Source organism: Condylura cristata, unplaced genomic scaffold (genome assembly GCF_000260355.1).
Source record: "Condylura cristata isolate star-nosed mole 26May11 unplaced genomic scaffold, ConCri1.0 scaffold00012, whole genome shotgun sequence".
Taxonomy (NCBI): Eukaryota; Metazoa; Chordata; class Mammalia; order Eulipotyphla; family Talpidae; genus Condylura; species Condylura cristata.
The window spans coordinates 38,789,078-38,812,286 of record NW_004567113.1 but is presented as its reverse complement, the minus strand read 5'-3'; the positions used below and the strand labels follow the sequence as shown (position 1 = coordinate 38,812,286).

The following is a 23,209-nucleotide window of genomic DNA, read 5'->3' as shown; positions in this document are numbered from 1 at the left end:
AGACAGAGTGGGGGAGCAGAACAGATAGATCAACAAAGTACACTGCTGAGGGGAGCAGCGGGCAGGTCAGGAGGGGTCTGCCACGCCATGTGGGTCACCTCTGGAGCGGGGATCGAACGCTCACTGAGGTGGCTGCGGCCAGCTTGCAGTGCTGCATCCTAACCGTTGCACCACAGGGAGGGCCCCCATCCTGTGTGTTTTAAGGACACACAGTGAGTCTGTGAGGTGCTAGTTGTACGTAAGTCCTGGTCCTGCGTTTTACTGACAAGGAAGATGCCCGTTTGATGCAAAGACTACACACAGCCTGCCTTAGGAGGTGGGGCCCCCACTGCTAACCGCCCCCCACCCCCGGCCCCCGCCAAACTCCCCCATTTGGTTCCTAGTCATGCTGAGCTGCCGGGTTCTGAGACCTGGGCAGGCCCTGGGGATGTGTGCTGTTCTTTGCCTGGCTCTGATCTGCAGGTATGGCCTGGGGAGCACCCGCTGCCCCTCAGTGCCTCTGTGGGAGGAGCGCCTTCTCTCCCACCTTGGACCGAAGCCTGCCTCGCAGCCCTGGATACACCCCATCCAGTAACTTGGCTGGGTTTTCCACTGAGGTGGACTCTGCTGACTGGTAAGCAAAGGAGGGACATGAACCCCAGAGAGGCCACAAGGCCACGTCTGGCCCCGTGGCCCATCGCTTGGCGTGGCTCCACCTGGCATGCGCCCTGGTGCTGGGGAGAAGGAAGTTGCCTTTCGAGAGACGAGGGATCTCTGGAGTGGCACCCACAGACGTCCGTGTGAAGCAGTGTGTAGCCGCCTTGGGACCTGCTCCTCATTCTACAGAACAGGGCGCAGAAACAGGCATGGGAATAACATTTACAAAAGTCATTAAAATGTGAATTCTACTTTGGTTCTTTCCAAACAATTTTTCACATGACCCAAGATTTGGTCTATCCTAACTTTTGTAGGGAAAAGTTTAGTCAGTTTGGTGACTTAACTGCATCCTAAGAAGAGCTGTATTTTGTAAATATTTGTTATCCTATTCATTCTTCGTAATTTGAAATATACTCTGTGCTGAGATTTTGTGTTTCTCTCCTTGCAGTTGTTGACAGTCCACTTTAGCCATCTGTTTACTTCTTTATTCCCTCTTTTGAGACTGTAGATTCCCCAAAGAACAAGACCTATGCGTGACTCATGTTTGTATTCCCCATAGACTGGAGCATAAGGTTTTCTGCACTGTGGGAGTGTGGATAGGACTTTTACTTGCAAGTGACAGTTGCTAAATGGACAGTGGCGTGATTAAAAAGGGGGGTTCATTGGCAGAATCCCTGATCAGTGGCTTCAAACATAGCTGGATCCAGATAATCAAACATCAAAGCCGTATTCTCACCCCCTCACTCCCTTTTTCTTCCCCTGGTCTTGTTTTACCCCCTCTGGGACCCCCAAGCAGGCCTTTATATGTATGTGGTGATACCAGCAATTCCCTGCTTATAGCATAAGAACTGAGGTCTAAAAGCAGGAGTTCTGGGGGCCCTTCATCGTGGTGCAGTGGGTTCAAGCACAGCGTTGTGAAGCTGTCCGTAGCCACTGCAGCATGAATTTGATCCCTGTCCAGGGGGACGACCCACATGGCTCCGTAGACCTCGCCTATCTCCATCAGTGCTCCCAAGAGTGTACTTTAGTCACTCCATCTGTCTGCTCCCCACTGTGTGGGGATAAACCCTCTCAGGGTTCAGTTTTCAGAAGCACCCCTGAACTCAGCCCACCGGCATATTCGATCACCCCATTTACCACATGATCAGTTCAAGGTTAGGCAAATAATTCAACCAGACTAAAAAATGGTAGGCCAGGTCCTTAATGGAGCTGGCTGGAAAAAAGAAACTTGGCTGTTACTTTAGGCCAGTGAGCCTCAAGAAATCCTGCTTTTAGGCCCCTGAACCTTGGCCTGTAACCCAGTTCTTGTATTCGTAAATAAATAAATCTTAAAAAAAAAAAGGTAGAAGTGGAATGTCTCAATTTGCACACTCCTGACCCTGGTCCAGGTACGTTTTGATTGCGAGGAGTTCTGTGCCATCAGCTGTGCCATAGCATCCTGGCCTCTGTCTAGCAGGGGCCGGTGGCACCCCCCACCCTCCGATGATAACCAAATGTCCCCAGATACCGCCAGATGTCCCTGGTGGGAGGGTGGGGGGTGCAGAACTGAGCCTGGTTGAGGATCACTGGTCTGAAGTAACAGCCAAGTTTCATGTTATCTACCAGCTCCATTAAGCACGTGGCCTACCATTTTTTGGTCTGGTTGAGTTGTTGGCTAACCTTGAACTGATCATGTGGTAAATGGGGTGATTGGATATGCCGGTGGGCTGAGTTCAGGGGTGCTTCTGAAAACTGCAGATGCCTCCAGACAGGCTGCTTCATCTAGACTGGTGTGGGGCGAGACTTCAGTTTTTCAAAATCCTGGCAGCAACATTGTGTAGTCACATTTGAGTTGTGAATCAGTGCGTAGTCAATGCATTCAGTCAAGAGGGTGGGACTTTGGGGATGTGTATGCCCAAGTTCAGCAGTTGGTGACTTATGCCATGACTTCCATCAGTATTTATACCGAGAGATCAAAATGTCTTGACTTTTGGGCCCTCCCTGGTGGCGCAGCGGGTTAAAGCACAGCACTAAGAAGCTAAAGCCACTTCAGCATGAGTTTGATCCCTGCTCCTGAGGTGAGCCACGTGGCGTGGCAGACCTCTCCTGACCAACCCTCGGTGCTCCCCTCAGCAGTGTGTTTCAGTCCATCTGCCTGTCCTGCTCTGGTGATTCTTCTCACCGCACCTGCACCTCTGGCCTGTACCCCAGTTCTGTATGAATAAATAAATCTTAAAAACAAGCCAAAAAATGTCTCGACTTTTAACTAGCATTTTTCAAAAAGCGTCTCACTCCTTGGCAGAAGTCAGAGCCCCCAGGCCTGCTCTCGGAGGCAGGTAGTGAGTTGCTTTGCTCACGGTTGTGCGTGGCCTGTTTTACTGGAGATCACAGATTCAGACATGTCTCTCACTTCCTGGTTTCCGACCCTCACGAGGTCAGAGAATCACCTCTTACTCACTGTACATGATGTGTATTCACACCTGTATGTTTAAACTCACCTCGACAATTCCCAACATGGCCTTGTTGCATAATATGGCCACTCACATGTGTCTTTTCTAAATAGTGTCAGACTGGTGTGTTTTTCTCTTTAAATAACTTAACTGGTAAACACGGGCTAGAGGGAATTTCTTAAATATTTTATATGAAATTCAGGATGTGATATACCGGGAAGAAATACTTAATTAAATTATTTTCTCGGTTTACTTTAACTATGACAGTGATGCAGAATAGATTCTTTTTTGAATTTTTGCTTGCTTTAACTCCCCAAAGTGGGACAAAACACGGATTTTTTTGCAGTTTCAAAATGTTTTGATGTTAAATGGCAGGAAAAATGCTAGATTTTTAAGCACAAATACAAGGCTTTTTATATTCATTTGATATTTGTTACTAGCCATCAGAAAAAAGTCTAGCTGTAAAGTAGAATGGATTTTTATTCTAAGTAGTATTTCAGGGGCTCTTAACTCCTTATGAATATAACACTCGCAATCTTTATAACCCTTAAAATCCTTAAATCCTTGAAAGTTGACCCAAATGCTTAATTAAACAAGAGCTTTATTTACAGAGATGAATTAATTCTTATTCTCCTAGACTATCACTTTCTAGCTATTTATAAAACAATATTCATTTCTTTCTGCAGAAGTTTTAAACTAACCTGTATGTCTGTAAGTGCATGAGTACTAAAACTTGTTTCAGTTGTGAAATAAATGCAGATTTACTTGAAAATTGAACTTTGCTAAAAGCTCAAATAGGTCAACAAAAGAGCGGTTTAGTAAATTTTGATGATTTCTTGATTATTGATGATTCATTTTAATTAGCTAACATTTTCCCAGTGTAAAAGGGAATAAAACCAAGTACCAAACCTTTAGGGAATCTCTTCCAGTAAAATGTTCCTCAAATCCTTGTTTTTGTTTTACTTATTTTTGATTTATATTATCTGATTATCTGCAATCAGAAGTGACGTGTCTTTTACTGCTGTAACTAAAGAAAGGTTTGTGTTAAAGGTCCCTAGATCGTATCTGTGGGAATAAACAGCACTGACCTCAGCATATTTACCCTCAAGGGGCCTACATAATTGCAGTAAATATTTTTACATATCCCTGTAAACTGTCAGCTTTAGTGTATTTATCTCCATCCTTCTTCTCAAGTCACCGCCTCTGCTTTCTTGAGGGACTTCTTCCCTTGGCATCTTTGACTTTACCCTTGGCCTCTTCCTCTCTCTTCCTGGAATGTGTTTCATTCTACTAAGTAACTCGGTTCCCTGTCACAATTTCTCCTCCTTACCTCTCTCCCCCTAACAACATGCAACTGCTGCAAATATCCTAAAACACAACCAGAGGTCTTGGCAGTATATGCAAAGAGAGGGCGCCCATCACACATTGTTGAATGGCCGCCTGCAAAGTCCTCTTTTCTTTTGGGCCTCTCTGGCAGCCTAGGGGTTCAGGCTTAGCACACACATGTTAGTTGCAGCAGGCCTCTCCTATCTCCCTCCACTCAGCAGTGTATTTCTCTCGATCTGTCTGTTCTTCCTACTCTGTCTCCAGTATCCTCTCACCACCCCCCCCATCACTCCCCACCCCTGCACCTCTGGCCTACACCCCAGTTCTTCTGCATTAATAAATACATCTTTGTGAAAAAAGGACATCAGATTTTTCACTGTTTGCAATATATTGTTGAAACTGTGTCTGGTACTGTGCCTTCAAATATTGTGAAATTGTTATATTTTTTCCACTCAGCATTCCAGGAATCCCCCTCCTCCTTAATCCCAGTTATCTCCTTTATACCCATATTATACACAAATCATCAGAGCAGGGAGAGTGAAGCACCGGTCTTTGATGAAGGATGTGTTGCAGTGGTTCTGACTGAAGCTATAGGAGAGAGAGGCGGTTAGCAGAACAGCTGGAGCCTGTGAAGTGTGTTTTTCAACCTCTTTGGACCCTGAAAGAACAGAACAACCGATTTCTCCATTTTTCAACCCTTGTGTTTCTGCCATTTGTTTGAGGCAGCGTAAACACGTGTCAGTTTACACGTTTTCTTCCCTTTTGATGGTTCATAATGAAAGACATAATTACTTCAAATTCAGCTGAAGACCCTGTATATAGAAACATCAGATATTTTAAAAAGCCCCAAAAGGCCAAGTAGGCCTAGCATTTCCTGTACAGAAAGAAGTGGGGTTAATAGTAGGGAGGACTCATGCGATTTTGTATTAAGTAATTTAACATAGCTGCTCAGAAAAGCACAACATTCCTTATTGTATGAACCAGGTTTTTTTTTCCCCTTTGAGAAAATTATTATTGTTCACCTCACAGAAGTTATTTTTATCTGAAAAATGTTAAAAGCTTTTTAAAAGAGAAACTACAGTTATATTTGCTAAGGTCCCATACTGCCCTATTGACAAAAGTGTGAATGAAATAGACTTTTTGCCTCCTGCTTCTCTCCATCATGTATTTTATATTGACCAACAGTGGGCAAGTCACTGCGTAAGCAAATACAAGGGTTGACATGTGCAGCAATTTCTGTTTATTTAGTATCATTTAGATCTGATGCTTCAGGAATCACTTGTCTAATCCCTGTACAGTACCTTGCAAAGACATATGTGTCATAATCTTTAGGGTAGAGACTGTCTCCCCCCCCTTTTTTTTTATTTAATTTACCTTTTAAAGTTTTCTTTATTTATTTAGACACACAGAACAGGGTACCCCAGGTACCTCTGGGGTACAGGCCAGAGGCTCAGGGGTGGCAAGAAGATTCATCAGAGACAGAGTGGGGAGCAGAACAGGCAGATCGACAAAGTACACTGCTGAGGGGAGCAGCGGGGAGGTCAGGAGAGGTCTGCTGCGCCATGTGGGTCACCTCCAGGGCCGGGATCGAACTCACACTGGAAGTGGCTGTGGCCAGCTTGCAGCGCCCTGCAGTGCTGTGTCCTAATCCATTGAGCCATCAGGGAGGGCCCGCAACTGTCTTTTTAAGGTGGGCTTGGTATGAAATCACAGAGCGTACAGTCTTCGTGTCCCGGAGATTCTGCCTTGAACACAGACTAAGGCATATGCCTTTGGAGTGAGCTGCGGCCACCTCCCTTTACTCTCTGTGTTGAATTTTGACCTGAGTCGAGAAGGTTTTTTTAGGTGTTTGCTCTCTGTACTGTGAAAAAGACATTGGACCCATAGGTATTGGGCTTTAAAATGAGTTTTCTTACATTTTGGAAAAGTAAACAATGGCTTTTGACTGTTAGGTCATGACAGAAATGACGCCCTTCGTCTCCGGATGGGCAGGAGCCTGCGGTCACTGTGGCTGTGTCTCACGTCTGCTGTCCTCTGAAGGGTCTTGGTGGAGGTGCTGATAAGCAGCAGGGAGGGCACCACCGACTCTGTGTTGCTTCTCAAATGTGGCTTTACACTGACCCCAAAGGCTCAGAGTCCCCTCTGGGAGGGCACCCCAGTGTGTGGCTCTGATCATGTCTGAGGCCTGGGCACCCCGGCTTATTGAACACTTCCTGGCTCTCTGTTCCCCAGGCTGCAGCAGTAAATTGGCTATTGATGGAAGAGAATGATGTTCGGATTGGAAGAAATCTTAGAATTTCCACCTCTTCATCCCATCATCTACTATGGAGACCTTCCCAGGATACACTGCCATGAAATGTAGAATAACTCCTGAATGTTTGGGGTGGGGGCACAGTGGAGACTGGGCTTTTTAGGCCTCCTCGGGAGATGAGGGCTTTTCCAGGAAGGACTTTGGCTTTAGAGGGGACCAGCCTGGGTTTGACAGCAGGGGCTGGGGTGTGCACATCAGGCTGTGTGCGTAAGAGGTTGCAGGGTGTCGTGAGCCCATGACCTGTCTAGCAGGTCTGAAATACTCCGTTCCCTGTGTGGAGTCTGAGTTGCTCATTTCCCTCCTGTAGAGAGACATCCATGGTCCGGGTTCCCGCGGGCCCCTCCTCCAGCGCGGTGGATGGACTGCGCGGCAGCGGGGACCGGGTGGGGGCAGCGTGGCGTTCTCCCCCCGCCCCCAGGGGTTCCTGCCCCGTGTGTGCCAGCCACGATAGCACCCCCTGCCTGTTCCAGATAACATGCTTTCCTCTCTCTGCAGGTGCCTGAGATCATCAGCTCCATCCGGCAGGCCGGGAAGATTGCCCGCCAGGAAGAGCTCCACTGCCCGTCGGAGTTTGACGACACGTTTGCCAAGAAGTTCGAGGTGCTCTTCTGTGGCCGCGTGACGGTGGCGCACAAGAAGGCCCCGCCAGCCCTGATCGACGAGTGCATCGAGAAGTTCAACCACATCAGCTGCAGCAGGAAGGTCGAGTTTGATCTGGGCTCCCAGAATTCGGAAACCACCAACCCCGCCGGGGGAGGGCTTTCCTTCACGGATAAGTTCCGAGCTGTGCTCCAGCCGGTGGGGAATGGGGAGCAGAGCCAGAGGCCGATGCGCAAATCCTTCTCCCAGCCGGGGCTGCGGTCCTTGGCCTTTAAGAGGGAATTTCAAGATGGAAGCCTGCGAAGTAGCAGTTTCTTTAGCTCTTTTGAGGAAAATGACATCGAGAATCACCTACTCAGTGGACACAATATTGTGCAGCCAACTGATATTGAGGAAAATCGAACTATGCTCTTCACGGTAAAATACTATCAACCTTCATGCTCATTTGCTGTCTGAGACTCCACAGAAAATCGGCTTTATTGAGGAAAGTGGCTTTGGAAATTGCTTATGGATTTATGTGAAGCCATGTATTCCTTAAATGGAGTAAATATTTTCTCAGGATAAAATTCTTTCTGTAGCCCTAAGTCTTTAAATTCACCAGGGGGGGAAAGAAATAGAACCCGTCTTCTATCCTTGTATAATTGTTATCTCCCCCATTGGTTATAAAGACATCTTTTCAATATGGAATGAACAGTTAATACATGCAAAAGTGACCCTCAGAGTATTTTGAAAAATACAGACTGGTCTAAATATTTCAACAAAATTCCTATGGAAAGTTCCTTCTCTTTTTCATTTTTATTAATCTTTAGAAATCTGTTCATCAGAGTCATCGAATTTGCATATACATGATCATTGACGTTTAACCCATATTGAAATACGAATTCACCTAAACACTTACTCACTTTCCTACAAGAAAAAACATGACCTGAGCCATGTGCCAGAAAAGAAGTGAACAGGCAGGCTGACCACGCCACCAGGGTTACTGGTTCCATGCTGACCTGGGCTCCTGTGGTCTCGGGCCTCCGGGGTCCAAGCTGATGGGACTTAGTCATGTTCCAGCAGAGCAGCAGCCTCTGAGGATATGGGGGACTCATTGCCCCTTGAACGCCTCCTCTCTTTTTGCCTTTGAGGCTGATTGAAATTCTAAAAAGGGCAAACTTAGCTTCAATGTCGTGTCTCACTTTGGAGCCCATCTCAGGGGAGTATGAAGCCAGGGGGAAGGAAGCTGGCTGCTCTGTGGGTGTGTGTGTGTGCAGCTTGGTATGCAGGATGGTGGCCCGAGGGCACCGAAAGCCAACTTCCTCCTCTGCAGCTACCCTAGACAGTGCTGTAGTCATATTACACTGGTCCCGGAATCTGTGATCTCTAGTAGGCAAAATCTCGCAGTATCACTGGGGAAGGTGCTCAGTGTATAGGGATCCTTGCCTCATGCTAAAAATACAGCAGCAGATAAGACAGGCCTGGGCTCTGCCTGAGTGGAACTCAGCTTCCAATGAAGAGATAGGCAGTCGGGCATGTTGCTTTGTGATAAATGCTGCGAAGTAGTGGATGCTGTGACGGCGTCTGGAGAACTGAGGGAGGCTTCTTTGAGACAGTGATTTTCATTGAGCAGAGTTTTCAGTGCATCCAAGGCTAAGCGTCGGGTAGAGAACAGCAAGTGAGAAGACCACTGAGGGAGGACGCAGTACAGTCAACGGAGCTGCTGACTGTCCCACAGTCCTGCTGTAATGGAAATCCATCGTGCAGACCCAAATCAGTGAGACTGTTCATTTATGCTAATGTTCTGAACTCAGTCATGCAATGTCTCCTAACACGAAGTACACGCTAACAAATGGTAGATTCATTTAACCGTAATTTAAAAAGACTTTCCAGCTAAAAATAATCATTGGAAAGTGTTATGGGAAGATTTAAAAGAGAGGTTGCTGTTTTCATCTAAGATTCGCTTTGGTAGGAACCTCCCTTCTCGTGGGAGGGGGCAGGATGTGGAATCTGAGATTTGGTGGCTAACTTTTGGGCATTTGGGTTCTTCCGACTCAAGAAAACTCTTGTCCTTCATTGGTGAATGTCTAATAGTTGTCTTGTGCTACTTGAAATCCATAGGATAAAGTAATAGCCTGAGAGGTGCTGTTCTACAGGGAGACAGTCAGAATTATGTAGGAAGTTATTCTTAGTTTTCATAGGTCATGAAATAAGAAAGTTTGTGTCATAAATTTGAATTTGCCTTACATGAAAAACGAGCTTTTTTTTTCTTTTCTGTCTTTTAAGATTGGCCAGTCTGAAGTTTACCTCATCAGTCCTGACACCAAAAAAGTAGCGCTGGAGAAAAATTTTAAGGAGATATCCTTTTGCTCTCAGGTAAATAGAGAATGGGTTAATGGCTCAATTGCACCTTAATTTTTTGAATGATTCTTCTAGTGTCATTTAACAGTTGTGCTAAAGTTACAAGTTGTATGCTTTCTGAAAACTTGATTTGTAATCTTGTCCTTTTTTCTTTGCTTTGGTACACTTTAAGGCAAAATATAAATTTAATTATGAAATTAAGAAATTTAGCCTTAGCAACAATAACCTTCTACAGAAAATAGATTTTTTTTCTTATTTTCAATTATAGATAGTAATGTTCTATAGTTGTGATTCCCAGGAATGTATGTCTGTGTGTGTATGATTGTTTTATAGTTTTATAGTTACATTTGGACATATACAAACACAAAAATTTTCAGTAGATAACTTGACAAGATAAGTAACCTTGAAGATGCTTTATCAGAACATAGTGCCTCTTGAGTTCTTTCTTGATAATCTCCTGGGTGTGTTTCTGAGAGAATTTTGGAGACTCTTGTCAGTTTTACTAGTGATCTTCCTAACAAATTTGAGGCCACTTAAATTCTGTCTTTTCTTTATCGTCAAGAAGATAAAATGGGCCCTCTCTGGTGGTGCAGTGGGTTAAAGCGCAGCACTAAGAATTGAAAGCCACTTCCCCATGAGTTCGATCCCTGCCTGCCCCGGAGGTGACCACATGGCGCGGCAGACCTCTCCTGACCCGCCCGCTGCTCCCCTCAGCAGTGTACTTCGTCCATCTGCCTATTCTGCTCCCCACTCTGTCTCTGGTGAATCCTCTCACTGCCCCTGCAACTCTGGCCTGTACCCCAGTTCTGTATGAATAAATATTAAATTAAAAAAAAAAAAGAAGATAAAATGAACATTTCATTGCTGGTGCATTTGTAACCGGATTTACATAAGGATTCACGAGGGATTTTTTTCCCAAAATTTGAAAACACTGTTCTTAATAGCTTGAATTAGAAACCATCTTACAAAGGAAGTGTTTTTCCAAATTAAATTCCCCTGAGAAGTAACCTCTAACATATATAGAGGTTTGTTGTTGAAGGACAGTGAAGTAAATGCTAGAATTTGTCAGCGACTGCCCATTCATTGGGGAATATTTGCCTGGAAATTGAGATCATCCGGTAGAGAGATGGTCTTGACTTGTGCTATTCCTATGGAAATAGAACTGTTAAATGTTTGCTTTTTCATGTGACAGTTTTAGATCCCAAAGGGTGCAGTTTATAAGTTTATGTGATCACCTGAACTATCAATGCTTATCTCTGCATGCTGGTGTTTTCAGGAGACGCTGACAGATTAATATCTATGGTTGACATCTTTGTCTATATGAAGGTGCCTCTTAGCTATATTTCAAAAATGAGTTTACATGTTAAACGGAAGAGCTGTTGGGAAACTGTGGTAGAAACTTGGCTTTAGTATCTTGCTTAAAAGTTTCTCTACTCTGTCTAAATTTTATTCATTCATCAGACCAGTTTGAGTGTTTTTTTAGGAACACACGTACTTTAGAGATAACCTGTATCTGTGTGTACATGCATGTGTATTATATGTGTTTACTTGTGTTTCTTCATTAATCTCTTGGTCTGCTTTTGATTTTTCCAAATCAAAATCCTCTACTTCCAAATCCAAATTCTCTGCTTTCCTTGGTACCTGTTCTATACTTATGTGCTGTTCTCCAACCAAATAAACACGTTTGATTGTCTGCTTAAAAAAGAAAACAGGAAACAAAAAACAACTCTGCAGTTACTAGAGTCACTTATTGTGGCTTTAGCCCAGAGTAACGTGTCAGTAGAAGGATGCTAATCCTCATTAACACTTGAAGATGTGTTTAGATACTGTCTTGTCCAAGAAAGTAATTCATTGAGACCTTTCAGATTGCCCTGTGTAAAGCTTCGGCTGCCAGTCTTCCTCCTTTGGATGCTGCTCACCCGTTCTCCCTCTTGCCTGCACAGGGTATTAGACACGTGGACCACTTTGGATTCATCTGCCGAGAGACCTCCGGGGGCAGAGGCTTTCACTTTGTCTGTTACGTGTTTCAATGTGCGAATGAAGCTCTGGTAAGAGAGGGGAGCGGTTCTCTCCCTGAAATTCCATGTAAACAAGGTTCTAATCTCACTTTGCTTTCTTTAGCAAACCAGCTAAGCTCACTGCTAGCATTTAATAACTAGCTGGCCCACACCGGAGTCTTACTTGGGTGTGCATTTTCCATTTCTGTTACTTTCGAAGAAGCTGTTCACTTTCCCCTCTGCTCTGGCACCACTAATGTATCATTCTGGACTTTGATCCTAGGAGTTGAGTTTTTGCATTTTTTACCTGCTCTTTGAAGAGCTCTGAGCCCCTGGTTATGTTTCTTGTGCTCCCAGCAGTTCTTAGTTACCATCCATTGCCCTGTGACTAATCGTGGAGAACAATCTTTAAATACAAAGCCTTTCCGGAGAGCCCGGGAATCTCAGCACCGCTCAGTTTCCATGGGTATTTTGCTAGCTGTAATCTTTCTTTTCTTGAATCAGGTTGATGAAATTATGATGACGCTGAAACAAGCTTTCACGGTGGCTGCAGTGCAGCAGACAGCCAGAGCGCCGGCCCAGCTGTGTGAGGGCTGCCCTCTGCAGAGCCTGCACAAACTGTGTGAGCGCATCGAGGGTGAGTGCAGGCCCTGCCTGCTGTCGCAGCGGGCAGGGAGGTCAAGGTCCGAGAACGGTAGATGAGCTGCATTTGCTGTAAGACCTGGCCCAGTAGGCATCTGTGTCAGTGACAGATGGGTGAACGTCCCATGTGTGTTAGGCACTGTGCTGGGTGCTCAGGATGTGAATATAAAATCCATAACCCCCTTTCCACCATCTCCCCTCCAGGGAACTCTGAGGATAGGGGAGGAGATGGGGAAGCAAAGCCTGCCAGACCCAGGTCTATCACTTCTCCAGGTTGTGTGAACGGTCACCTGTGTGGACTGCGACAGAGAGCTCCTGGGATCAGAGCTGCAGAATTTTCAGTAGTTTTCTCAACTGAAGGTCATCAGTAACCTTTGCTAGAACAGCTTTCGTGGCCTGGAGACTGCAAAAGACAGGTTATCTAGTAAAGAGTCTAGGAGAAGGAATCAAAGCAGTAGTCGCTGTGACCTGGAGGGGCTTAGGTTTAGCGAACTAAGCCAGAGGGAGAAACACAAACGCTGAATGACTTCCCTCGTGTGCGGTATGTAGAGAAAACAAACAGATGAACGTAAATAAAAACAAAAACAAACATTTAGCTTATAAGATCAGTTTGTGGTTACCAGAAAGAAAAAGGAAGGGGTACCAGGTTGATACGGTCAAGGATAGAATTGGCCTTTTTGTGGTGCGTTGAATGGCGTATAGATACATGTTGACTTGAACGACACAAGTCTGCACCGTAACGGGTTACTTCAATTAAAAAGAAGGCGGGCACTGTGCGTATGGACTGCAATGTCCAGAAACTAGATTTAGGGAGAGTCTGTCAAACAGATGATTTGTGTAATCCTTCGGAAGCACCAGGTACCGTGCTAAAAGCCTTCTTTCACATATGTTATTATCTGTTTAGTCCTTAACCTCATCTGTTGGGGGGCAGGGAACTCTTCTTTCACGCTTTTGTGTCTCCTCTTTGGCGGAGTAGAGAAGTCGAGGAGTCCACTGGCCTACCTCGAGTCCAGGAGTCAGCGAGGGCGCCTGTCCGCCGAGGGGCCCGGGAAGGAGCTGTCCGCTGAGAGGAGCCGCTGCCGGAGCCACAGTCTTTGCTTTGGCACGGTTGCGGAGGCAGAGTAGATTCAGACATGAGTCAGAAGGGAGTGGGGAGATGCCTCCTGAACCAGGGTGGGGAAGCCGTCTCTGGGAAGACAGAGGCTCTGTCCCGGGGCTGTGGGAGGACCTCGGGGAAGGGGAAGTTCAGGGAGGAGGACGCTGCGGCAGGATGCCCATCCGATGTCTGCCTTTTTTGTGTGGGTGTAATTTTGAGGGGCCCCACAGGATTCAAACAACCCGTGTTACCATGACTAGATCTGTTTCCCCTTTTTAAAATCATTGGGTAAAAGTACAGAACATTCCATTTTGTCTTTAACTGGTTAAAAATGAGCAGCTCAGTGACGTTAAGGCCATTCATATTGCTGTGCAGCCATCACCGTCACCTGTCTCTGGCACTGCCTCTTCTCACAGACACTGGCTCCCCACCTTCCCTGCCCCCGAGGCCCCTGGGGTTCTGCTTTCTGACCGCAAATGTGACTGCGCTGGGGACCACGTAGAAGTGGAATCACGTGGTATTGGCCTTTTGTGTCTAGTTTATTCATCAGCATGTCTCCTCAGTTCATTCATGTTTTAGCACCTATCAGAATTTCACTCCTTTTGAAGGGTGAATAATATTCCAGGGGATGTCGCTTTACGTTATTTCTTGTGAATGGTGCTGCGTTGACCCTTCACATACAAGTAACTTCAGGTTTCTGCTTTCAGTTCTTTTGGGACTGGGCCCAGAAGTAGTACTGCTGGTTTATGTGACAACCGCTTAATTTGGGGAGAACTACCATACTGTAGCTCCACATGGCCGACTCTGCCATCGTGTATCCTACACCAACCAGGTGCAGGGATTCTCTTCCCTCCAGTTTCACCAACACTTTTGCTCTCTAGTTCCTTGCTAACTATCCCGAGGGGTACGAAGTAGTATCTCACCTCCCTTTTAAAGTGACATAAATTGACGCCCATCGTCTTTAAAGATTCTTTTGAAGGCATTAAAGTGCTTTTGAAAAGGAATCCAAATATTTTCAACTTTGTTTTCTTAGTTGTTACTATTTGCTGACATACAAAGTTTATCTGGGAACAAGAAAAGTTGTGCTTTAACTCGTGATCCCGTCTGAGAGGATCACTAACTCTTTCCCTGCTTGTTGTCAAGATAAGGTAAACGATGACGGAAAGGTCCCCGAAGAGCTTATTAAGACGCCAAGAATGACTTTGGCCTCGAAGAGAAAGCTGATGGGGCACTGCGGGGCTGGACGGATTCCAGGGTTCCAGCTGATAAATCTTTCTCGGGTCTGGCTTAGTTTTCTAAAAGCAATAGCTGAAAAGTTTAAATCAGGGATTTTGCTGCTACAGTTTTGGAATTACCATTAAACTAATCTCCTTTCTGATAAAATCCAAGAGGAACAGAAAACCTTGCTGGTGGGAAACTGACTCTTAGCACCAGAAAGGCTGCAGAAGGACACCGCTTTGCTTACAGGCTTGGGAAGCCGTTCTGAAGTAGAGCTCGTTGCATGCCTAGAGGCCTCATTTGAAAGGGAATTGGTCACTTATTTTATGAATAGTTAGGGCCTTTGCTTTTTGCCTTTTTATATTCCTAGAACATAGAAAAAAGCATTTCTTAAAATTCAGCCTCTGGGGCCCTCCCAGGTGGTGCAGCAGGCTAAAGCACAGCTCTAAGAAGCTAAAGCCACTTGAGCGCGAGTTCGATCCCCGCCGAGGAGGTGACCGCATGGCGGCAGACCGCTCCTGACCCGCCCAGCTGCTCCCCTCAGCAGTCTACTTCGTCAGTCAGCCTGTTTTGCTCCCCACTCTGTCTCTGGTGAATCTTCTCACCGCCCCTGCACCTCTGGCCTGTACCTCAGTTCTGTATGCATAAATAAATAAATGGCCCCAGAATAGTAGCACTAGTCGGAAATTACAGTCTGCCAAAACCCCCATGCCCTTTGGGAGGGCCGGTGGCAAAGCCACACAGAGCAGGACCAAGAGACTGTGTTTCTTCGTGGACCTCGGCCTGTCGACCCTGGGCCCTGGGTCCTGGGTCCTCCCCGCGGGAACCCAGTGCTGGGGCCTCTCCCTCCGTGCAGCCCCACCCGCGACCGAGAGGGGTCGCTGTATCGAGTTTGTGTTTATCCTGCGCCACTTTGCTAGTTTTATGCTGTATTTTGCTTACAGAGTTCAGAGGAGCATTTTGGGGAATTACTAGAATGAGTTCTACTTCCATTAACAAGAAAAAAGCTGAACTTTCTCCTTTTGCTCTGTAAGCAAATGTGCCTCTGGCAAAGCGAAGCCATCCATCAGGCCTCCCTCTGATGGAGCCTTTTCAGCCCAGTGTGAAGGCAGCTCCCTGACAACCAGGCTGGGGGGACTGTAGTTGAGAAGGCCCTTGACTCTGAGAATGCCCTTGACTCTGGTTGCCTTTTTCTAACTTGTTCCATGCCCCTCTCTCTTTCCATATAAATAAAGCTGTGGGGCACCATGTGGGCAGTGCAGCCCTGTTTTTTCTTTTTTAAGATTTATTTATGCATGCATGCAGAACTGGGGTATAAGCCAGAGGTGCAGGGCTGGTGACAGGGTTTGCCAGAGACAGAGTGGGGAGCAGAATAGGCAGATCAACGAAGTACACTGCTGAGGGAGGGTCAGGAGAGGTCTGCTGCGCCATGTGGGTCATCTCCAGGGCGGGAATTGAACTCACTGAAGAAGCTGTGGCTCACTTGCGTGATGCATCTTAACCCACTGCGTCACCAGGGAGAACCAGTCCTGCTTTTCTTTTTTCAAGATTTTATTTTTACTTATGCATTCAGGGACTGGAGTGTAGGTCAGAGGTGGGAGGGGTTGAGAGGATTCACCAGAGACAGAGTGGGGAACAGAACAGGTGGATCTGCTGAAATACACTGCTGAGGGAGGCAGTGGGCAGGGCAGGATAGGTCTGCTGACCCATGTGGATCACTCCCTGGCTGCAGTTAGCTTGACAGCTCTGAGGCTTTAACCTTGTGCCACCAAGGAGGGCCCAGACTTCTTGCTGCAGAAACCACCAGGACTGGCCAGGCTCGGGAACTGAGTTGACCTCCTGTGCTTGCAGATGGTGCAAGAAGGTCAAATGAACTGACCTTATCTGAAGACAAGGGTACAACTTGCCACAGGGTCGCTTCATAACTGCTGGATATGAACAATTGCTGTGACTCCTGGTTTTGTCTGAGACTGTCAGAAGTGTATAATTACTCTATCTCTTCTTTGAATTTGTGAATGTTTGATTAAAAAACAGTCCACATGTGAATGTTTCATTAAAAAAAGTCATTCCGGGCCCTCCCTGGTGGTGCAGTGGGTTAAAGCATGCACTATGAAGCTAGACGCAGCCATTTCACGAGTTCGATACCCGGCCCAGATGTAACCCACCAGGTGTGGCAGATCTCTCCTGACTCACCTACTGCTCCCCTCAGCAGTGTATTTCGTTTGTCTGCCTGCTCTGCTCCCCACTCTGTCTCTTGTGAATCCTCTCACCGCCCCTGCACCTCTGGCCTGCACCCCAGTTCTGTATGCATAGATAAAGAAATCTTAAAAAAAAAAAGAACATTTGCAGTGTTGTTAAAAAAAAAAAAGAAAACAAATGACCCTGCTCTTCTAGATCTCAGCAAACTCATCTGCAAACAGGCCTGATGTCCAAGCTCTCTTCCTGGTTCCAGGGTGCTCCCTCTTGGCCATCCTTAGCTGCGTAGGTACATCACTATGCTCCCCTGGAGAATAAGGCCAAGGCCAGGCGTCTGCCCTGTGTGAGTCACCCCTCTGAAACGCCGGGGGAGTGGCTGAGGATGAGGACACAGCTGCCCTGGGGAGAAAATACCTGGCAGCAGGCAATCTCCAGGTAGTTAGCTCAGCCGACCCTTTATTTCTCAGTCTTTCATCCCATGTGACTGTGGGCCCAAGAAAATGCCACAGCGGGTCTGAGCTCAAGGACTTGTGTGAAGACAGAACTTTCTAAAAAGAATTTGATTGTAACTGGCTCTCAGATTGTGGCTTTATTTTCAAAACGTCACCGTCATGGTAACGAGGCGATGTTATGATGATTAATAAAACAAGTAGCGGCGAAGGTGAAGCTATAAAGCACATGAGTTAATTTTAAGGAACCGGTGCTCTGGGGAGGAGCTTTCAGTAACTTTCCCCGTGGTATGGTAGGTGTTTCTCGAAATAGATGTCCGTACATTACTACTGGGGAGAATTTATCACTTCACGGCACAGAACTCTGATGGTGTGAGGTACTTTAACATGGACGAGGTGTGAAAGGGTAATTTGGAATCGCACAGACCTGGGGGAGCGTCCCAGGGCCTTTGCTGATGCGTGAGCTCTCCAGGTCTGTAAAATGGGGCTGAGGAACCAGTTCACCTGCTAGTTCTGAGAAGGAGATGACACGGGCCTCGGGGTGGAGACAGTCCCTAGCATGAGGGCATGACCCAGAGATGTCACTTGTCCTTGTCATTGTGACCAGTGCTGTTATTGATTGGAATTTCTATAAAACCTCAAAAGCCCGAAGTGGGGTAAGAACATAATAAAAGTGTATGTGGCCCACAGTCGCTCTGCTTTCTAACTTGACAGTGTTTTCACACCTCTCTCTGTTTTTCTTAATAGGAATGAATTCTTCCAAAACTAAACTAGAACTACAGAAGCACCTGACCACATTATCGAATCAGGAGCAAGCAACTATTTTTGAGGAGGTTCAGGTACAGTACTTACTGGTTTTTAATTTCTAGAAGGAAAGAAAAGGCAAGCAGCTTATGTGAGACACGTTCCTCCTGGTTTAAGCTTTAACCACCCCTGTGGGATCAGGTCAGAATTGCAGTCACGTCAGGCAAAAGCAAAGAAACCAGGGAAGCACTTTCTTAAAAAAAATATTCTAGAATGAGAAGAAGGAAGTCATAAACTGGGAAGAGCTTCAGTTTGCAACACAAAACCTAGACTTTGGGACCTGAGTATCCAGCCCTCTGCTCCGCAGGAAGGCTCAGCTAGCCCCTCTCTCTGCCCGGGAGTCCAGCCCCAATTCCTGTGTGAGAGTCGAAGGAGACAGGTTTTCTACCTGAAACTGAAAAAATAATTGTGCCTCCCCCCACCCCCCAATTTTGAAAATAAATTTACATGTTACCTACTTAGCGCTATGTCCAATATCAAACTCAACATAAAATACAAAAACCAGGCTAAGAGCTTCCTGCGTGAAACCTGCCAAGTAGCTCTGCTTTGCATTTAGGGGCCTGATTCTCAGGGAGACCCAGCTGTGTGCACTGGCATCCTGTGGTCTGTTCAGCCTGAGTCTTTAATGTCTGCTTTAGCTAAGTGGCACTTTCTGTGGGTTTCCTGGCACTCTTTAGGGAGGAGAGCACAGCAGAACAAAAATCAGTGTCCCTTTATTGGGGGGAAGAGAGTGGCATGAGTGCACACAGCGAGCCTGGAAACTAAACCGGGGCGTTAGCGGCCCCGAGCTCTCTGGCCTCCTTGTTGGAAGGAGGTGCAGGTTGGGCCGTCTTCGGGTTTCTTTTCTCTTTTATTTTTCTTTAAAGATTTTTTTATTTATGCATTCAGAACTGGGGTACAGGCCAGAGGTGGTGAGAGGCTTCACCAGAGACAGAGTGGGGAGCAGGACAGGCAGATCACCAAAGTACGCTGCTGAGGGGAGCAGCGGGTGAGGCTGCACCATGTGGTCACCTCTGGGCCAGGAGTCAAAATGCACTGAAGTGACCGTGGCCAGCTTGCAGTGCTGTGTCCTCTGCCACCAGGGAGGGGCTCTCCTGGTTTCCCATAGTGTGAAAAGTGAAACTGCTTTTTTAAAAAAAAGCACACATTAGACTCCTCTGAATTCCATGTTCTTGCACAGGACTGGCACGTATTTGTAGAAAAGAAGCATGGGAATACTTTGTAAATTTAATAATTAGCCTAAAGTGTAATTTGCAATTTCTAGTCACCTTTAAATTTTCTTCAACATCAACGAGCCATGCTACTGTGTTTATTCTTAAAAGACCTTTAGTGCTCTAAGGACACAGTACTGCCAGGCAAATTCAGTGTGATTTATGCTGGAATTGGTGAGAGGATGGGTAATTTGCCTCAGCTATTAACGCATCTGCAGGGAAGCCAGGCCTTTGTCAGGGTTGCGGCCTCTTGCTGTGCTGTTGCTGTGCTGTGCCCCTTTGGGGCACCTCTGTCTAGCAGCATCGAAGCTGCATGTTCTTCCCCTAATGTGCGTTTTCCTTTTTTTTACACTGTACTGTGTAGCTTTCTCAAAAACAGGGTGGTGGATCCTGATAAGTAATGTACAAGACACTCTTGCGATGCTGAGAAGCCCCTACATGATGTCATTGGAGGTGCTTCTCTGACGTGCACGTTTCGACACTCATTACAATATTGCCTAGAGACTAGAGAAAAATAGTGTTCAAGGCTGGATTAAAAAAAAAAAAAAAAAAAAGGGCCCTCCCTTGTTGGTGCGGGTTTTTAAGGCAGCGCCCCAAGACGCTGGGGCCACTTCCGCATGCGTTCGATCCCCGCCTGCCCCAGAGGTGACCACATGGCGCGGCAGACCTCTCCTGACTCGTCCGCTGCTCCCCTCAGCAGTGTACTTCGTCGATCTGCCTATTCTGCTCCCCACTCTGTCTCTGGTGAAGCCTCTCACCGCCCCTGCACCTCTGGCCTGTACCCCAGCTCTGTATGTATAAGTAAATAAATCTTTAAAAAAAACAAGAACAACAACAAAGCAAAATGAAACACCTTCAGCCCATATCCAGTGTGTTGTTCTGGAAGGTTTTGTAATTTTGGGATTGGCTAACACCCAAAGGAAATTTATCTATTGGTAGTTCCCTGACTGTATCAGCCAGCTGACACACTGTCCTGCATCTCTGTGATCACTGTTCTAACCTGACTGATACAAAGTTGATGTGAATCTCATCTCCTAGCGACTTACTGATGATCTTGTCAAATTACTTCCTCAATGATGATTCTTTGTTTTTGTAAACTATTTCATAAACTATGGCACTGGCTTCTCTTTATGTGGTGGTGCCAGTGAATGTGTTAAAAATCACACATTTCAAAAGCTCACAAAGTTGGCTTTGCTTGTCCTCAGTCCCCTTATGAATAGATTGGTTCATCTTTTCTTTGGTACAGTCTCTGATGGAGGGTAATGTATTTCCTAGGCACTCTCCAAGGGCACAGCTTCATAAGACAAAAGGAATTGCTATTGAAATTAATGAGGCGTGATTACTTAGTCATTAAAGCGAACACACTCAGTGTTTTTGTAAATAAATGTTTAATGCATCCCAAACAGACTCGAAAGAAAGTGCAAGCAAGAATTACTATGCAAGTGAGGCTGGGGTTTCTGAGGAGACCTTAGCTACAGGTGGGCCTTGGGCCTGTTCACCCTTCTCTGCTGAGCTGAGCTGTGGCTCTGCAGAGCCGCTGTGGGACTGTTGTAAATTGTACGTTGCAGCCATACCTGGTTGGGTGTATGTGAGGATGACCTCCCGGGTCTTCTCTCCTCCGTGCCGCCCCCCTGCCACACCCCCAGCCAGGTGTGCCCAGTCTAGGTGGGGCATCTCCGGGTGAGGATGGCTTTCATGCCAACAGAGGTAGGACTAGTACATAGTACAGAAAACACCACCGTCTGATTCTTTTCAGCTGAATCCTGTTTCAGGTGACTTCACTCTGAAAGGACTAGGTAGGTTTGTTGATGCTCAGTAGGTGTTGCTAGTAGATTAATTTTTGCAAATCAAAGATGAATGGTAAGAAGAGCCTTTTCACTTTGCAAAGACCATAAATTAACTTAGTTGGATTTTTTTTCACGATTATAAAATTACTCCTTCTAAGATAGGATTTTAAGTTTTTTACTAGCTGTCAGAATATGGTGTCTGAGTAGATAGTGCCCTTTCGAGGAGATTCCTCAGCAGACTACCCGCTTTCCCCGCATTCTGGAATTCATTTATTAATCAGTTTTGGAAATGGATTTCCAAATCACTTTCACAGCCAATGTATAGGCTTTCTTAGAAATGAGAAACATGTACCAAAATTTGCTTAATTACCTAACAGCCAATTTATTGTTTGAATTAAAAAAAAAAAAAGAAAACCCAAAGTGTAACATAACTCTCCGAAAGGCACAGAAGTCTATTTTCTATAGAAAGGAATATAGCTGAGTGAATTTTTATAAAATGAATCTACTCATGCAGCCAACACCAAGATGAAGAAAGAATCCCAGCAATGCCCTCAGCCACTCACCTGACTTCTGACTTCTGACACTTTGGAACAAACGAGTTGAGGGTTTTATTTATTTATTTATTTTGTTTAGACTTTTATTTAGTTATGCATACAGAACTGGGGCACAGGCCGGAGGAGCAGGGGTCGTGAGAGGAGGCACCAGAGACAGAGTGGGGAGCAGAACAGGCCGACTGATGAAGTACACTGCTGAGGGGAGCCGTGGGCGGGTCAGGAGAGGTCTGCCGCTCCATGTGGGTCAGGTCTGGTTCAGGGATCAAACTGGTGCTGAAGTGACTTTAGCTTCCTAGTGCTGTGCTTTAAAAACCCGCTGCGCCACCAGGGAGGGCCCGAGTTGAGTTTTTACCATCAATTTATCCAGCCTGATTCCCCATTATTTTCTTCCACTTTTCTCCTTGTGCATGTGGTCAGTGCAGCTAAAGACCGGCTTGCAGTTGGCAAGCGGGGGATGGTGAAGCCTGGAGCGAAGCCCCTGAGGAGTCGCCCTCTTGCTCATTGTTTTGAATTCATCAAGGGTAGCCCCGAGCCAGGCTTCAGTTATTATAAGGCAATTTTGTCTCCTGATGCTGTATGACATGAGGAACCCATGTCTCTCCTCTTTAGTGCCTTTCTTCAGCTATGTTAAACGGGACCCCTTAATGCGCTTCTGGCTCTTGGCTTCAGTTTTCAACAGAAGGTGACAATCGTACATTGTTCCCGGAGGTAGTCTCATTTTCTGCCCATTTAAGTAATTTCTTCCATGTCTATTTTGCTAAAAGAGAATGCGGTAGTACTGCTGCTCTCATCTTGCTACATTTCTAGCCTATTTTTGATATTTTCAATAAAATAAATGATCATGAAGATTATCTCCCAGGAAAATCTCCATTTTCTTTGAAAAGTAGCCCAAAGGTTTAATTAAAGATGACAGGAGAAGAAAGAATGATCCACCCCTGTGCACCACTTCGAGGCCTCTTTCCCGGTGTACTACTCCGAGGCCTCCAGTAATTCTCATCTGATCCTCTTTCCCGGAATTTTTTAAAAAATACATTTGATTTTTTTTTTTAAGAGCAGTTTTATGGAAAAGTTAAATAGAAAACACAGAGCTCTCATCTGACCTCCATCCTGTCTCCAGGGTTTCCCCTGGTGCTCTCTTACCTTGTATAGACATTTGTTACAATTGAGAGGCAAGACTGATAGTTATTATCAGCCAAAATCTTAGAATCAAGATTGAAAACATTTTAGTAGCCTCCAAAAGTTATAATCCTTAAATCTGAAATTTGGAGGGACAGGAAGTCCTCAGTGAAAGCAGCCCCATAGCCTCTATCTTTCCCCTGAGCAACTGGAGCAACTTACCTTTGAGAAGGGTCTCTTTCTATAAGGGGGGGCTTGACAGTGGTCTGGGGTAGCGGTGCCTTAGCATCTAAGGCCTGCAGCGGGAGGGTAGAGTCATTACTCCTTAGCTAGCTTGCACGGAGCGTGGCCAAGGGCTGCCTAAGATCTGACACTTTATTATGGAGTCATCCACTTACTACACCCAGACTGTGTTTTTTTTTTTTTTTTAAAGATTTATTTATTTACACAGAACTGGGGTACAGGCCAGAGATGCGGAGGGTGAGAGGATTCACCAG

General features: G+C 46.0%; 1 protein-coding gene across 1 annotated transcript in view; it reads left to right on the top strand.

Annotated features, from left to right (window-relative positions):
* The window catches only part of TBC1D1 (TBC1 (tre-2/USP6, BUB2, cdc16) domain family, member 1), a 171,106-nt gene that overhangs the window by 69,966 nt on the left and 77,931 nt on the right, over positions 1 to 23,209 (top strand). The window contains exons 2-6 of the mRNA XM_012724029.1: positions 7,198 to 7,719; positions 9,568 to 9,657; positions 11,586 to 11,690; positions 12,144 to 12,276; positions 17,988 to 18,094. Of these exons, the coding sequence (XP_012579483.1) occupies positions 7,198 to 7,719; positions 9,568 to 9,657; positions 11,586 to 11,690; positions 12,144 to 12,276; positions 17,988 to 18,094 (957 nt within the window). The remainder of the gene's footprint in view (positions 1 to 7,197; positions 7,720 to 9,567; positions 9,658 to 11,585; positions 11,691 to 12,143; positions 12,277 to 17,987; positions 18,095 to 23,209) is intronic.